The following is an 18117-nucleotide window of genomic DNA, read 5'->3' as shown; positions in this document are numbered from 1 at the left end:
GATGTTTTCGCCTTGCATTGTTTTCTCCGCGACGTTTTCGCCTGCGATGATTTTGCCGCGATGTTATCGGCGGACACCATTAAAACATATGAAAAACATAAAATTACAAAAATTATAAACGTTCAACTGAAATTTTCCTTGAAAAGCCAGGTTGGGGGTCGAATTAGGCAAATTTACCATTTTCCGCTTTATAATTTTTGTAATTTTATGTTTTTCATATGTTTTAATTTTGTTTTAACTTGTTCCGTCGAACGTTTTTTTATATGTGTTAACTTTTCACTTATCACATCGATAGGTTTTTACTGTATTTTTTGCCGTTAACATGTTTCCAACGATTGATTTTAACTGTGTTTTATATTCTACATTTTATTTCGCGTGCAGCCTAATTTTTCACCCTTCAATGTCATTGTTTTTATAAAAAATACTGTGTTGTACTATTTCTTGGAGCCACAGCTCCTGATAACTTTTTGGCGAGCTCACTACAATTTTTCTTATTATTATTTTAGAACAATTATATAAATTTAATGAATATCCTAAGTCACGCTTTCGAGGCATGAAAAACGAAATTTGAATTTCGTTAATCAGCCTTGAAGAACGCGAGATAAAGATCTGTTCCCCCTTTTTTTACTCCAAAGGGAAAATTTGTCCTTAAGCCTTTCGATGTGGCATTTTGCGTCGATTCACGATAAGCATTTTTTCGCTTTTAAAATTGTTGCCACCCGATATTGGATCCCTGTCTTATATTTAAAGAAATTAAATAATGAAGAATCTGCATGAATGTATGTAAGTTTCTCGCATTGTGATAAAACAACGGTACCTAGAGCCATCAAAGTTTGAGTAGCGTAATCTTCCATAGAATATGGGCATGTTGAAGCCCTTATTTAAATTTGAAATTTGTTTTGTTATCGATTTCATATAATGTAGTGGGCCCCTCAGCGGCCGAGCGGTAAAGTCGCTGAACACTGGTAGTTCAGTCCGAGGTTCGGATCCCGCGAACGGGCTGGCTGCATGGGCGTTTTCGTGATTTTCCCCATGTGTGACGTCTATACTAGCCAGTTTCCCTTTAAATGTCCTCCAGGAAGGCATCCCTCCCCTTAGGCAGATAGCCTTCGAGACTGCCATAATCACACGCACATATTTTGTAGCACTCCAACGAAATTTTTGATTAACAAACTAAACGGTTTCAAAGCGAGCATTGGCAACACTGTACCAAAAAAAAAAAAAAAAAAAAAAAAAAAAAAAAAATCACCTGTCACGCGCGAGACGGTGTATCGGAAATTCTAAAGATGTGCTCATTTGAAAACTATTGTGCGATATTGCTCTCGAACTGAATTGTATGGTTTGAGTACGTAGAAAATGATATTTAATAAATAAAGGTAACCCACAAAACGTTAAAAAAACGCTCCTTTGGACGTAATTAAAAATCTGACACCTTTCAGATTTTTGTGATTTTTTTATCTTGTGTTCAGTTTGCTTTTCATAAAAACAGTACTAATTGGAACAAACTCTTTTTCTTTTTAGGAAAGAAAAATAGGAGTTTTTTTTGTTTGTTTATTTGCTCAGTGCACGGTCATTACATTCACTTCTCGAACAAGTTCTTGGCCTTCTGCTATTTGATAACCAATTTGATTGAAACCCCCTTGTGCCTCTAAATTTCTATCATTGTTAAAGTTGTAATTCCTCCAATATTTATTAGTCATTTTGAAATATAAATGAATGAGAACATGCTCACCTTACCTTAGCAAAAATTTATAATTAATGAAAGATATTCAGGTGGGTAAATTAAGAAAAATAAAAATTATATCCGAATTTGCAACAGGCAAACCAGCATTAGAGTACTTGCGCAAGACAGTAAAATTAATTATTATGTTTATGAAAAATTAAAGATTTAGAAATTGAAAATAATAAAAGGTTAGACCAGCGATTCTCAAGGGGTGGTACAAGAGAAAAATTGATGGTACGAAAAAAAAAAAAAAAAAAAAAAAAAAAAAACAATGTATTTTTAACTATTATATTCAAAAAATCTTGTGAAGGAAAAGAACAATTGATAGAAATTTTCTGTGATCGATTAAAAAATAACAGACTTGTTAACCTTAGGCTGAGCCGAAAAACAAATTTAAGGGCATTTCAAATAAAGCTATTAAATTTTTGTTTCTTTTTTGCACAACCTATAGAAATTTTCTTCCATGTTATATTTGAAAAACAAAACACAGAACAAAATTAAAAATAAATCCTATATTACGGTTAAAGCTAAAGTCCCAATCACATTATGTTTCGGCTACTCGGGACTTGACGTCGAAAGGGACAATTCTCAGAACCGCACAATTCCAGGAAACCGACGTAGTTAGGTTACAGTTTTCACTTACTACAAAGACTTAAACGCCAAACACTAATCGATTATTGCTCAGATTGGGATCACGCGAGGCTTCATAAGCAGAACTTTCGTCTGATTGGTTGTCTCTGCCCGGGACTGAGGTCCAGCCGAGAATCTCATTTCTCAGAAAAGTCCCGTCTAGCAGGGACTGTAGTCATGTAGACTGTAGTCATTTAGCCTCTTAAGTGAAATACGACCAGACATAAAGAAATTGATCTCTCTTAAACAGGCCAAAATTTCAACAATAAATTTTAGAATTAAAGTATTATAACTTAAATTTTGATAATTAAAATGGTAACCAGTTTTTAATCTAATATTTTTATGTATGCATATTTAAAACAAATAGCCAACAGGTTGTGCAAATGGCAAAAAGTATTCTTTTTAATATTTCTATTGAGAAATTGAAATATAACCATTGTAAAATGTAATGGCAGTACTAAAGTTTTTCAGTCTTTTTAAAGATGGTTCGCGTTAGTCAAAAGATTAAGAACGGCTATGTTAGACTATAGAAGTTAGACAATAATAAAGAAATTAAGTTAGTTGGAAAATAATAAAGTTAAATTAATAAAGTTGTAAAGTTTATCCTAAGGTTTAACAGTTAATTTTGAGTTAAAGACACTTTCCTGTCCATTCTTAATTTCAGCTTACAATTTCCGACCAGAGCGTGTTTTCAGAAGCGCGGTTAAATGCAAATGAAGGAAGTGCAAGTATTTAAAGTTGAAGTTCTACTGACTTCGCTAGAGAGCCAGAAATTCTGAGCAAGCCGCGTTCGCCTCTTAGGCTACTCTCTCTCTTAAGTCATTTTTACGCTCGGCTGTACTTTAGGCCCTTGATAGCTTATGTCACCACGCAATGTCCACCCATGTTATGTCGCTATGCCTTCTCTATGCTTAACTATGTTATGTCGCTATACTATATCCACCTATCGTCACTTTACGTTGAGTATTTACGTTGAGTCACTTTACGTAAGTCACTTTACGTTGAGTATTTAATGTTGTAAATATGTAGCTATGCAATGACTATATTCTATGCTATGTTACGTCGAAATGCTATGCCATGTCATGTCTATGCTGAGCTATTTCATGTGGCCATGGAATGTCTACCTGTCGTGTAGGTAAACTATTCAAGGGAGGACACAGCTTCAGTATAGCCCACCCAGAATTTTAACCAAAAAATATCGCCAAGAGTGGCGATAAATGATATGATGTGGTAACCCATACTATTCGCCAAACGCAATGTAAGCAAAAGTATGGAATTAAGTTATAGCTAATATAGTAGTCAGTTACATTTATTCAATTTCAATACAAATTACCGAGATAATCATTTACTCATAGTTAAATGCACGTGCCGATGTATTTTTACTTTCCCGGCATAACTTCTCTTAAAATTTATCTCGCGCCGCATTCCACGAGGAAATATAACATTTTTTAATTAGAATTGTATTGAAATTAACTATCTAAACACAAAATTCGTAACACTATCATATTTTATGAAAATTTTATGTTGTGGATGATGTAATCAATGACGTCACCTTACTTTAAAAGTAATTCGTTTTAATATGTATAAATTTAATCTAATGTTTTAAACATTATTTATGGCTCTTAGATATTAAAATACAATTTAATTTTGCATTTTTTTTTAAAAAATGATTTTATTATGTATGAATTTTTAAATAATTTCAATTCTAGCCGTGATGTAATAAGCTCTCTAATTGGTTATAGAATATTTGTGCATTAACGAGCTGTAATCAGCTCCCTGATTGGTTACTGACAATTTGTGCATTTCCGCACCGTTTTAAAATTTAATTTATATCTTCGAATTCCTTCAAAGATGTTATCTAAATTATGATTCTGATTTTTTTTTGTGGTACTTATCAATAAACAACAGGTTAAACACTCAAAAAATGTAAGTACATATTTTTCTTTTATTTTATAATTGTATACTTCAATTTTTGTTAAAGAAATTGATACACTATTTTCAGAAATTGCTGAGATAATTATTGTCCATATGTTTTAATGTTAATTATATTCTATATAACGTATTTTAAAGTATTTGAATTTAATAATATTCTAATTCTTTTAAATGTTGGTATGATGGTTTTTAATTCGATATTCAATTTCAGTAATATTTTAATCTAATTAAACGATGGCCCAATGTTTTTATAGCGGTGTTTTTATTCTCTTCTTTGCTATATGAAAGTAATAATAACCTTACTTTAGTATTTTATACTCATAGTAAATGTATTTATTTACACTTGCCTGCCATCTTAAAAAACGACATTTTCAACAAAAAATTAATCCATTACTTTTAACGATATTTATTTATTTATTTTTTAAGTTTCGAATACTTGCGTAAAAACAGCGTTTTTCAAGATGGCTGACGTTTGTAAAAATCGCGCCAACAATTGCGCCAACGTAAATCGCCAAAAATCCGTGCAACCGTCTACCAAAGTAGCACCTATTTCTTTCTTTTAAAATCGTGTATAATAGTCGTAAATTTATTTCTATTATCCACGATTTCTGGTGAAATCAAGATGGCCGCCATTTTTGAAACACGGAATTTCGTCGAAAATCTGGATGGCAACCATTTTTCTAAACAACGTATTTCATGTGCTTTGGCGCCAAAACAAATTCGCCAAACTTTAAAGGTGGGCTATACTGAAGCTGTTCCCAAGGGAGACCCAATCCGCCTCGTCCCAGCGGGACCATGTGATTAAAAATGGTTCAGTCCTCCTCCAAACCAAAACGATGGCAACCAAAAATCCGTGGTTCCTCCTCTTATTAGCCGAGCAAAAGAAAACAATAATTCAAAAGCCAACTAAACCACACATTAAAACCGGGTCCTCAAAGTCCGAGCCCGAGTACACAAAAAAATTAGTATAAAGAAACAAAAAAGAACTTAAAAATATGCAATCAGCATTCCAACTTCCACTTTAAAAATCCTGCTGATAAAGCATCACAGTAGAAAACATAAAATAACTAATCAAAAATAAAGAAGGGTTAGTAGAAAAAAACTAAAGATAAGAAAATAACACAAAACACAAACAAACACTTACGCAACTAAACAATCACAGACGAAAACACTCACAGAGATGCAGTTTCTGTCATATAATAAAACCTGCTTTAAACCATAAAGTAACATAAGTAACTAAGCACCTCAAAGGCCCATCGGGGAATTCCCAAAAGGAAAAAACCTGCAGAAGGTCACACCAAGGCCACGCGTAGTAAGGTGTTCTATACTTAAAAATGCAATAGAAAATAATTATAATCTGACAGCAATATTAACTTTAACTTTGCTACATAAAGCCCCGGTTAGACCAGAACAATATAACTACACTAAAAATAAAATCCTCAGCTCACAAATGATCGTTACCTGTCGTGTAGGTAATGCAACGCTAGGTATTTTATGTTCTAAACATGTTATCTTCTAGATGGAGCGGGTCACGGATGCTTAATGGCAAACCGCACATTGAGATGATCAATGTTAACGAATTTTGCTTACTGCGCATGCTCAATGGTGTACCTCTGGCCGTGGGAGAAAATACTGGAGACTAAGTATAAGCAACCCTACATAAGCCTGTTCGTCACGTAGATCTTATCGACTGTTTACAATTGCAACAGTCTATTTCATTTACTTACAATAATTTATTTGACCTTTAATTCAGTAATTTAAACTACACTCATGTCCATAAATTAAGGATAATTCGGAGTCACGCGGAAATCGAACTCTAAAATAAATATATAACTTGTAAAATCACTACACGCATCTTGAAGAATCATATGCAAATTTCAGGAAGTAACCAGACGACACAGATGGTACGTCACTATGACGAGAGTGTAAGAGAGTGATATATAAGGAATACAGGCAAAGAAGTAAAATTATTCGCAGGCGCTTTATAAGCATTTCAGTGCAATAACCGAATAGTTAGGACACAAAGGACGCATTTGGATGATTTTTTACGTGGTAGAATTATCGGCCGTCTGGAATGTGAGCGTACCCAACTGGAAGTATCAGACGAGCTTGGAATTGCCCAGAGTGTCATCTCTAAGCTTTGGCAACGATTCCAAGATGATGGTAATGGGAGTAGACGTTACAGCACAGGTCGCCCCGAGTTACAACGCCGAATGAGGACCGGTATTTGGCAGTTACTGCCAAAAGAAATAGGCGGAGCACAGCCTCAGACCTGTCTCGTCAGCTCTCTTCAGCCACTGGTACGACAATTTCAAGTCAGACCGTGTACAGACGCTAAGGGCAGATTGGTCTATATGCTCGTAGACCTGTCAGATGCGTTCCACTTACCGCAACTCACTGTCGCCTGCGGTTAGCCTGGAGTAGAGAGCATGCATTGTGGACACCGCAACAGTGGGCTTGTGTGATGTTTCCGACGAGTCCAGGTTTAGCTTGCAGTCTGATTCTTGCCGGACTTTCATATGGAGAGCTCCAGGTACCCGTTACCACCAAGAAAACATCATTGAACGACACCGTTATGGTGGTGCAGGAGTGCTCGTTTGGGGTGGAATTATTCTGGGTTATGAGTTGCATGTTCACCTGCATGTTGCAAAACTAACCTGCATGTTCAAATTGGAACCATGACAAGCCAAATCTAGCGGGACGTCATTCTGGAACAACATGTACGTTTGTTTCGGGGCTCCATAGGCGCACAATTTGTGTTTATGGATGACAACGCCCGTCCTCACCGTGCAAACATCGTAAGCGAATGCCTTCAATCGGAGGATATCACCCGTATGGACTGGCCAGAATTCTCACGGGACTTGAATCCAGTAGAGCACGTGTGGGATATACTTGGCCGACAAGTTGCAGCCCGTCAACCTTCTTTACATGTCTATCGGAACTTCGGAGAGCATTGCTTTTTGAGTGGTGTAATATCCCCCAAGATCACATCGATAATTTGATATTCAGCATGCCTAGGCGTTGTACGGACTGTATTGCATCATCTGGGAGACATACAATGTATTAACAATCATACCAACCATGTAATATTGTTTTTTTGTAAATAGGTGTTTTCTGTAATTTGCTCCAGGGAGAAAAAACCGCTAATTTTTTTTAATAATATCAAACATATAGCATCTTTTTTTGCTCTTTACCTTTTGTTTAATAAATAAGCTTTACAAATAAGTCAAAATTGTTTTGCTTCTAACTCTTTCTTTGCCTGATTTTGCATTATCCTTAATTTATGGACATGAGTGTAAATTTAATCCTTAATTTGTTAAAGTATATATGACGGGAACGTATGGTAAATACACAATTGTTTTTATTCCTCAGAAGTATAATCAGCTAATATATCTTGTAATGTTTCCTGTCTTGTAATCTTTTTTAAAAGAAAATTTGGGTAGTTTGCAATCGACGTTTACACTCCAAGTAATGAAGCAGCTTACAACCTCACATATTTTAAACCTCGAATTGTTTGCGCCCAAGACAACACAATATCAACCATATAACGTATTTATCTTCTTTTAAAATTGCACCAAAGTCCTTACTGCGCCAAATTCTCTTTTGGGCATGCGCAGTACGTGAAATTCGTTTAACATTGATCAACTCAATGTGCGGTTTGCCATTACGAGTCCCGGAATATACCCGAGTAGTCTTTGAAAGACGTCCGGGTGTCTGGCCCTGCTGTCACCTGATAGCTTCGCCGTTTAGTTAGCGTTAAAACCCTTTGAAGGGCACCGGTATATAATATATACCGGTTGTTTGTCAATTTTTTAACCTCCGAAAAAATGCTAATTTTTCTACACCAAAAGCTATAATCGTAAGTGTCTAGTATTTTCTTTCGATTCTAAATGGCAACATCACCCTATGAATGCTCAATATTTTACAGTTATGAAATTAATATACGTCGTTCCAAGGTATCATGTTGGAAGATTGATAAATTCTATTGGAGGGAAAGAAAAAATTCAAAATCTGCAAATATATGACGTACACATGCTGAATCTTATATATTTACTTTATTTCAGTCAGAAGTGATAATTAACAGCAGATTATTTATACGATTTTAAAACCGGTATATAATATATACCGGCGCCCACACTGAGGGTACCACGCCAATAGATGGCAGCACCAGTCTTCTCCTTTTCTACTCTGTGACGTGACAGAATTTCTTTATTATTATAACAGTTTATGATGTAATAATATTTCATGATTAACTTATAAGTCGTTTAGGATTAAATATTATGTTCATGGAGGAATGGGGAGTTTTCTGACCCTGCGCTAGGACTGAATACAAGTATATTAGTTTCATTTATTCTTTGTGTACTCAGCTCAAGTTTCATTCGTCTGTGTTTAGCTAAAATTTTTATTTCAGCACTTATCTCTTTCCCAAGAGAAAGACTCATCGATTTCAAAATTGCCGTCTGGGGTCAAAACTTCACACAATTGTGGGGGTTAAACGTGGCATGCTAGCCCCCAAAAGACTCATGTTGCTTCCTGTTTTCCAAAATCCTAGAATGTAAGAAAATGAAAAGAGGTGATTGACAACCAATTTGCCTTTCGGGAGCCAGGCCTTCTTCCCTTTGTGAAGTGTGATAAGATCACACAAAGGGAAAGCTCACTTAAAATGGAAATGTACTTAAGGTCCATCTCATAGTGTAATCACAAAAACTGCTGATTTGAAAGCATGCTTTTATTCTTTAGGGAAATTCTTTTTAATTCTTTGTTAATTTCAGATGAAAGACTAGAGAACACAAGAGAAATTTGCGCTCTGGTTGATACAAATAGGTTGTTTCGGAAATAAATTTTCACAGTTGGTGAAAGAAGGAAAAATATTTCTAAGTCCCGTTTTAGATGCAAACAAAATTTATCCAAAAGTTGAAAAGGATCCCCTATGAAGCCAAAGGGGTTGAAAATCAGAATAAGAGCTTTGAGGTGTATCAAATAATAAAATTGTTTAACGGTGTTTCTTCCTGAACAAAAAGATATATTACAACCTATATTTACAAAAAATAAAAAAGGGACCCTTACGGTCCTCCGTGATCTAAAGTGTGTGTGCGTGGAGGGGGGGAATTCTTCGTATCATAGTATGAAGCATGGTTTTTCTCACATATTATCTAAAGCATAAAATACAACTTCAAAAATGCAACATACTTTCTCAGCTGAGTCGGTCGTAGTGCTTCATTTTTCAATTTTTTTAAATTTTCGGCTGAGTTACATCTGCTTGTAATATTATACTATTTCAGTTACAGCATGATACGATTTACACATGCAGTGTTACTCGTATATTTGCTAATTTTTTTTTTATAAAATAATATTGAATTTAAATCAAGTTGAAGAGCTTTTTACCCATAAGTATGTTCAGCTGGGTTGCATCATCAAAGTGCATAAAAACATAAATTTTATTTTTAAAATTTTAAATTTGTGCCGTAATTTAAGAAAATTTTGTCTTTAGACTTACATAACTATATTCAAACACTCATCACTACAGACGCACATCAAAAGTACCCAAAATTAATTTAAAAAACAAAGATTAACAGTTGGTAACTACCTGGAAAAAAAATGTCCTAGAGGGGCGCCGGTATAAAATATATACCGGCTCTCAGAATTCAGGATTTCGCTCTAGAATTTTTTTAAGTCTCAGTTTTGTGTCCTTAGGGTCCATAAGTTATAGTTCATGCAAAATTTTACCATAGTTTAAATTATTTTATATACCGCCCCTCAAAGGGTTAAGGGGGCCAACCCTTGTAGATTCTTGATAGCTTCGGCTAAATCTCTTTAGTTTAGCTAAGTTTTATTCTTAGCATCCCTGAGTTCAAGCACAAGTGAGAGTTTTGCTGTAAACTCCAGGAAGGAGTTAAATGTTAACTTTATTCTGAATAATAAAGGGTAATTAACCCTTCGTACGATTAAGTTTCTATCATTCTGAACTAAGCGATTATTCCTTACCAGTTCTTAATGTTCCACAGAAAGCTGTATATTTTAAATTGGAACATTACAAAGTTAATAATGAATAGAAAGTAATAAAGTAATAATATATAGAAAACAATAAAGTTAATTAATCAGTTAGAAAACAATAAAGTTAATTAATCAGTTAGAAAACAATAAAGGGTTTATTGATACTTATAAAAGGTTGGCTTTACCTGTAAATACTTTACAAACTTTGTCACAAATCTCAAGGACAACATGTGATAGGCGTGTTGCAAAGTGCAGTTTTTGAAATCCAGAATAATGTAAGCTCCACTAACCTGCGTTGATTCTTGTTTTAGAGCTATTTCTGAACACACGACAGAGAAAGCTCCAATGTCGTCGATCGTACCAATTTCCATATCCAGATGTGCTGCAAAATATCAGAAATTAGAAAATTTAAATGCACAGAAATCGCAGTAACACTCATAAGCCCAGGGATTTTGGCACATGAAACGTTACTTCGTAGAAAAATGAGGTACTTATTGGAAGCAGGAAAGATTAAAAATGAGCGAAGCTTTCGCCGGGAATCGAACCACGGACTTCTGGAATAAGCGCCCAGCATGCAGACCACTACATCACGAAGGCACGCTAAGAAAGCGGGAGAAATTCCTTGCATCGTTTAACATAAGCATCAACACACAGGAGTGTTATTGCTTATGTTAAACGTTTACAATTCATCAGTATAATTGCCTGCTTGCCAAATTACTGCAAAGATTTGTGAACTATCAGTAAGTCCAACTCTGTTGATGCTCCACAGGTACCATCCAAAAGCCCAAATAAGCTCCATACTAGTATAATGCTGTAATGGATCACTTAGCATGCTTCTTCATTTTGGCGAAGACATCATAGTTATACAGGGTATATTATCATATCCGGTAAGCATGGCGAGAATCCAAGTATCCCATCGGCATTGTCACACGAGGTCTATAACAGCGCTCGCATTGTGATGGAATAAGTTTGGATTCGTTGTCTGAGACACCATCTTCGTCCAACACACAGGAGTCTTACTGCTTATGATTGTTACTGCGATTTTTCGTTGTACGTTGTACGTTCCGTTGTACAGTCAGTCTGAAATCTTTCAGATACGCATAGTTTGTTTAAAGTTATACTTACGGAATTTTAAGAGTCTTCAAGGTAGTCTCCCCCAGCATCAATGCACTCCTGTAGGCGAATTTTCCAACGATTAAATGCCTCAAGTCGTTCATTTTCTGGAATCGATGAGACAAATGTATTTATAATCTCATCAATCTCATTTTTCGGAACGGAAACGACGTCCACGTTTTAGGATTTCCCTTAGTTCAATTAACCAATTACTCAAATTTTTATCTTTCCTGAACTACTGAACATTCCCTCGCCTCGCATTTCCTCTCCAGGACGCAGATGTAAAGTGAGTATTTAAACAGGTGAATCTTCGAGCCTAATTCAGAGCGATGAGACAAATGTATTTATAATCTCATCAATCTCCTTTTCGGAACGGAAACGACGTCCACGTTTTAGGGTTTCCCTTAGTTCAACTAACCAATTACTCAAATTTTTATCTTTCCTGAACTACTGAACATTCCCTCGCCTCGCATTTCCTCTCCAGGACGCAGATGTTAAGTGAGTATTTAAACGGTTGAATCTTCGAGCCTAATTCAGAGCGATGAGACAAATGTATTTATAATCTCATTTTTCGGAACGGAAACGACGTCCACGTTTTAGAGTTTCCCTTAGTTCAATTAACCAATTACTCACATTTTTATCTTTCCTGAACTACTGAACATTCCCTCGCCTCGCATTTCCTCTCCAGGACGCAGATGTAAAGTGAGTATTTAAACGGGTGAATCTTGGAGCCTAAATCAGAGCGTGTGGCTCACCAGCCGCCGAGCAGTTAAAGCCGCTGAACACTGGTAGTTCGATCCGGGGTTAGAGTTCCGGCGAACGGGCTGGCTGCATGGGCGTTTTCGTGGTTTTCCCCATGTGTAACGTGTATACGAGCCAGTTTCCCTTAGAAAGTCCTCCACGGGGCATCCCTCCCTTTCCGTGTAGTGCTTAAGGCTGAAGCACGTAATAAGCAAGCAAAATTCAGAGCGTGTTTTCGCTAGCCACCGCACGTTACGAGTTTGTCCTCGCTGTTACGTAACAGCAGTTATACAGATGCTTCCCTGGCCACCGTCGCTTACTGCGCATGCTTGATGGTGTACCTTTGGCATGGGGAGAAATATTGGCGACTAAGCAACCCTACGCTAGCTTATTCGTGATTACCATGGCTGTCGAGTGTGTTCGAATGATGTTTACAACTGTAATGTTGTGGAACTTTGCTTATTAGTTATTTTACTCCTGACCTGTCACCAATAGAACATGTGTGGGATGTGATTGGACGCCGTTTGCAGACTCTGCCCCTGCCTCGTTCAGAAGACGAACTGTGGCAAATGGTTGAAAGCGAATGGAGAGCCATCCCTCAGGACACCATCCGCACTCTTATTGATTGTAATGCCTAGACGTGTTTCTTCGTGTATCGCTGTCCGCGGTGGTCCTACATCCTACTCCTACTGAGCCGACGCCGTTCTCGTTCTGTATTCTGACTATCACTTTGAAATAAAGATCACTTATTGCTGCTTGCTTTCTCTGTCTTTTTTCCAAATCTCATCACTTTCTGACCACTCCTTCTTGGTGTTGCAATTTCAACGTCGAGCAGTGTATTTATAACCTCATCAATTTCATCTTCGCAATGGAAACGACGTCCACGTTTCAGGGTTTCTCTTAGTTCAGTTAACCAATTACTCAAATTTTTGTTATCTTACCTGAACTCCTAAACATTCCTTTGCATTTCCTCGTCAGGATGCAGATGTAAAGTGAAGTGAATATTTAAACGGGTGCATCTTGGAGTCTATGCAGAGCGTGTTTTCTCTAGCCAGCGCACATCACGAGTCTGTCCTCGGTGTTACGCGGAGTTGCTGATACGTCTTTCTTGGCCATTTAAATAATTCTCATGCCGGGTAGGCTGTCGAGTCAACCTAGTTAGCCTAAACTTAAAGTGCTAGGCCAGCACTATTCTTTAGGCTTAAATTTATTGTGTAAGTTCTTAAGTTCCACCGCAAGTTGTCAGTGTTATTGTAAAGCTAAAAGTACGTGCCTTTCTGTTCATAGCTGATAATAAAAAAGTCTTGGTACTTTTCCGTTTTGCCGGCGCAGGCGATAAAGTCGCCAATAATGGTACAACTAATGCCAAACGGAATATCCTCGCTGGTAACCTTTTACGCCTCATTTTTAAAACAAGTCGCAGCCATTTCTTATCAGATTATTTTTTTTTTTCAATACTGGCATAAAATTACATAGAATATTTACCAGATACTTCAGTTTTATGATCTAAGACCATTCTCGGTAATTAAGTCAATTAGGAAGCAATCACACCGCTCCCCGAAGACGAAAATATAGTAAAGGCAAAGTCAAGAATTAAATTCAGCAATTCTAATGCACCAGCGAAGTAAAGCACTGCGGTTTTACATAATTTCCGAGTAAGCTGTTCGTATGAATTGAAACAATTCTTGCATTTAAACTTGCATTCCAAGATTTGTAAACAAGATTTAACTTGAAATTAATGTAGATAATTACTGAGAGAATTAGATTTTGGTAGTATAGTTTACGTGAGATGAGATTTCTTGGGGTCACGTGATACGAACCGGTGAATCAGGATGTTGAACAAGCATAGTAAATTCTTAAATTAAAGTCTTTTTTACAAATTTATTGTTTTTATTTATTGGCATTTTACAAAATTTTAAGCTCTATTAAAATATTTATGCCTTCAAAATAAAAAATTCTTAGAACTAACATTTGTTAACATTTTTTATTTGTATACTGTATGTTGTCGCCAATAACGTCTGCTTGGCGAGATTTGCGCCGGCGAAACGGAAAAGTACCAAAGTCTTATCTTCTTCTACGCTGATATTATTTCACGTCCAAGTCGCAAGAAGTCGCCAGGTTCATGAGCAGGATCTAGACTAGTTTATCTGTCCAAAGAGAGATAGGTCCTATAAATCTCACAGAATCATTAAATTAAACTTTCTGATGCCGCCCAACCGGGATGCGTAATGGCAGACCGCACATTGAGTTGAATAATGTTAAGCAAATTTCGCTTACTGCGCATGCTTGATGGTGTACCTTTGGCGCGGGGAGAAATATTGGCGACTAAGCAACCCTACGCTAGCTTATTCGTGATCACCATGGCTGTCGAGTGTGTTCGAATGATGTTTACAACTGTAATGTTGTGGAACTTTGCTTATTAGTTATTTTAACGTCCATACCGATTGCACTTGCTTATTTTTCTAATATATATTTCATTGTAATTTGTCAATAACAGTGCATTTAATATTTGTTAACATATGTTCGTAATAATTCGTTATTTAAATGTAATTTGTTTACATGTTATAATTCAGTAATTGTAAACTTCTCGCTTCGTTTGTTAGCGTATATTCGCGCTTTTATTTTCTCATTTCAAAGAATTTAATAACTAGCATTAAGGAATTGTAAAATTTCTTCAGTGTTATTTGCAAGCACTTGTTATATTCCTCAGTGTTTCTTTATGTATGTACGAATGGAACGTATGGTAAATCCTGAATTGTTTTTATTGCTTGAAAGTATAATGAATAAATTTTCAACTAATATATCCTAAATTTCAGTCTTTTTCTGAACGAAAATTTGTACAGTTCCAAAGGAATGTGCAGAATTTCATAGGTATTATATTTTACATTTTGAATGCAAACACTGCTTCACATTCCTTCGCAATAATTTCAGCTTTCTAGTTGTTTGAGCAGTACAGCAAAAAATAGTATTTTAACGCAGTAATTAATTTACATTTACATTATACTCTGCGAAGATTTAAACGCCAGATTTGTTTACAATCAGATGGCGGTACATCTACCATATACCGTATTTATCTTCTTTTCAAATCGCGCCAACACAGTAATTACGCCAAATTGTTTTCTGGGCATGCGCAGTATGCGACATTCGTTTAACACTGTTCAACTCAATGTGCGGTCTGCCATTACGCAACCGAGATAGTGGTAGTGAATGTGACTGCCGTACCGAAAGACCAAGGTTCGATTCCCGGGAAAGGCATGGGTGTTTGTAAATGAATAGTGTCTGTCACGCACGGAGGCACTCCAAATATGTAGCCAACCGAAAGTCTTCTCGAGAAGTTGGTTGTAGGGGGGACGGGAGGGGATATTCTCGGATCCGTCGCTTTTTTTCAAAACTGGGTATACTCGAGATATTGCCAAGCTGGCGATTGTTTTGGGGAGTACGTTTTCTTAGCGAATTCGGCGAAAAATTCCCAAGAGTCGGCAAAATGGGCTACTATTTAGCGACATCTGCATCCGGTCCCCTTATAACTTGTAGCGAAATTAGGATTTTTTTGGAAGCAAGAGAGATGAAAAATTAGCACAGCCTTCGCCGGAAATCGAACCACGGACCTCTGGAATACCAGCCCAGTGTGCTGACCACTACACCACGAAGGCACGCTAGGAAGGCGGTTGAAATACTTTATAAACGGTAATAGGTATTGGAACAGAATGCGTGTAATTAGTCTGCAAACGAAGTTAACTATTTACCAACTGACCTTACATGTAATTAGTCTATATATGCAATTATAATCGTATTCGGAATTAGAAGTAAATTTAATCATATATGCCTTCCAATAATTTCGAGAAAGGGAGTTTACTAGATATTTCTCGGTGGCCGGGTGAAAACTATACAAGACCAGAGACAGTATCTGCTTTCAGTTGTTAATTCAGAGCTGAATTCGGAGTACTGGGATATCCGTGTTGGCTTCGCTCTTTAGATGGCCTTTTGCACTGCGTTGTGTTTAACGTTTTTAGCAGTTTGAAGTGTAACTACTGATTGTACTCTGTGATACTGTGAAGAGTCGTACGAGTATTATAAATTTAATCAAGCTTCCATCAATTCTCTGGACATTCAATCAGTTACGAATCTGTATGCAAGCAACAGAATTATCGCTTTACACTTTTATGCTTATCGCTTTTATCTTAAACACCAGAAAAAAGAAAAGTATAACGTATTATATCTCAGTAAAACGTAAGTGTGTACATAAAAAAAGAAATATCACAATATATTTTCTTTCGAAGACGTTATCGGACAAGATAAACGGAAAGAAAAGTTCCTCAGATAACGTTATCTAGCGAAACTCAGTGTCAATGTCTTAAGAATGAACTCTGTTACAATTTATATTTGCAACTAGCGAGGGCCCTTGACCTGAAAAGTGTTGTACACACATATCGGCTATCAAACTTGTTCGAGTTTCATAATATTGTTTTTTTTTAACTGTCTAAACCAACGGTTCTCAACCTTTTGACTATCCAATACCATCTAAACTAAAACTTAAAAACCTTTAGTATCACCACTATATTTTACAATGATTATTTTCCAATTTCTCAATAGAAAAGCTTAAAAAAATATATTTTGCATTTGCACAACCTGTTGGCTATTTGCATTAAATGTGCACACATAGGAAATATTAGATTAAAAAATTGGTTACCATTTTAATTATCAAAATTTAAATTATAATAATTTAATTTTAAAATTTATTGTGAAATTTAGTCCTGTTTAAAAGAAATCAATTTCTTTATGTCTAATCATATTTCACTTAAGGATACACTTTAAATATTGTTCTGTATTTTTGTTTCCAAATATAACATGAAAGAAAATCTTTGTTCACACAGTTGTGCAAAAATGGAATAAAAATTCAAATAGCTTAGTTTGAAATCCCTTTAAATTCTTTTTTTTTCAGTTCAGCCTAATGTTAAATAGTGTGTTATTTTTGAAATCTTCAGAGTTCAATCACATGAAATTTCTATCAACTGTTGTTTTTCTTTAAGACATTTTTGAATTTAATAGTTAAAAATACTTTGTTTCTTTCCGTACCACCTATTTTTTTTCTTGCGTACCACCGGTTGCGAATTCCTTCTCTAAACTAAATGTTTTTTTTATTTTCCTAGTGTAATACTTTATCCAAGAGAACTTACAGCGAGTGTTCACACATTTTTGTAACAATTTTGCAAAGATTTATTTATAAACAAACCCTAGAATTTCATTTTCTAACATTTCGATATGATAGCCCTTTTTACTTCCTTGTACGAAGTAAAAAGGAAGTATTGTAATCGCGAAAAGTTTCAGGCTTCATATTTCAACGAAAATATTCATTTTGACTACTATCGAATGAAATTAAACGATGTTTTTGCGTCATATCTGTACATAAGGACAGAATAAAAGTCTCTTTTCCTCCAAAAAAATTATAAAACTGCTTTAAAATGAATTCTGAAGAGAATTTTTCGTGGCGTCTGTACGAATGTATGTACGTACGTGCATACGTACGTATCTCGCATAACTCAAAAACGAGTAGCCCCAGAACGTTGAAATTTTGTATATAGGACTGCTATAACATGTAGATGCGCACCTCGTATTTTGGTTGCAATTGGCTGCACCAAACGTATATAAATATATTTATATATATATCCACTCTATTACCCGGCTCAGAAATCTCAGTTTCTTCACTCTTATGTGTTTGTAAATTGTACATGTTTTGCTTTAAAAATGATTGAATTATGTTGTCTTTATCTTCCGGTTAAGGATTTTATGCCTTTTAGTAAATCTGTGTGCAATAGTTTCAGAATTATCAACAATTTTAAAGTTGTTTAAGTGCCGCTAAGCCTAATAATTTTTTTGATGGCGGCCATTGCTTGTTTACGTTTGAAACAGCAGGAAAGTGGATTTGTTGCCAATCTAGAGAAACTTACCTCTGCCACAACAAAGCTAACGCCTTCATTTATTAT

At 35.8% G+C, this 18117-nt stretch overlaps 1 protein-coding gene across 2 annotated transcripts in view; it reads right to left on the bottom strand.

Annotated features, from left to right (window-relative positions):
• The window catches only part of LOC118189313 (alpha-tocopherol transfer protein-like), a 64997-nt gene that overhangs the window by 12979 nt on the left and 33901 nt on the right, over positions 1-18117 (bottom strand). Inside the window, exon 3 of one of the 2 annotated variants that reach the window (XM_085826574.1) lies at positions 10570-10661. In XM_085826574.1, the coding sequence (XP_085682700.1) occupies positions 10570-10661 (92 nt within the window). Of the gene's footprint in view, positions 1-10464; positions 10662-18117 lie in introns of both variants that reach the window. The other variant, XM_085826573.1, reaches the window with a different exon arrangement.

This window comes from Stegodyphus dumicola, chromosome 11 (genome assembly GCF_044657685.1).
Source record: "Stegodyphus dumicola isolate Sdum_Otavi_A_Nest chromosome 11, ASM4465768v1".
NCBI classification, from domain to species: Eukaryota; Metazoa; Arthropoda; class Arachnida; order Araneae; family Eresidae; genus Stegodyphus; species Stegodyphus dumicola.
Note: the sequence above shows the minus strand (reverse complement) of the source record. Positions and strands in the feature narration are given on the sequence as shown.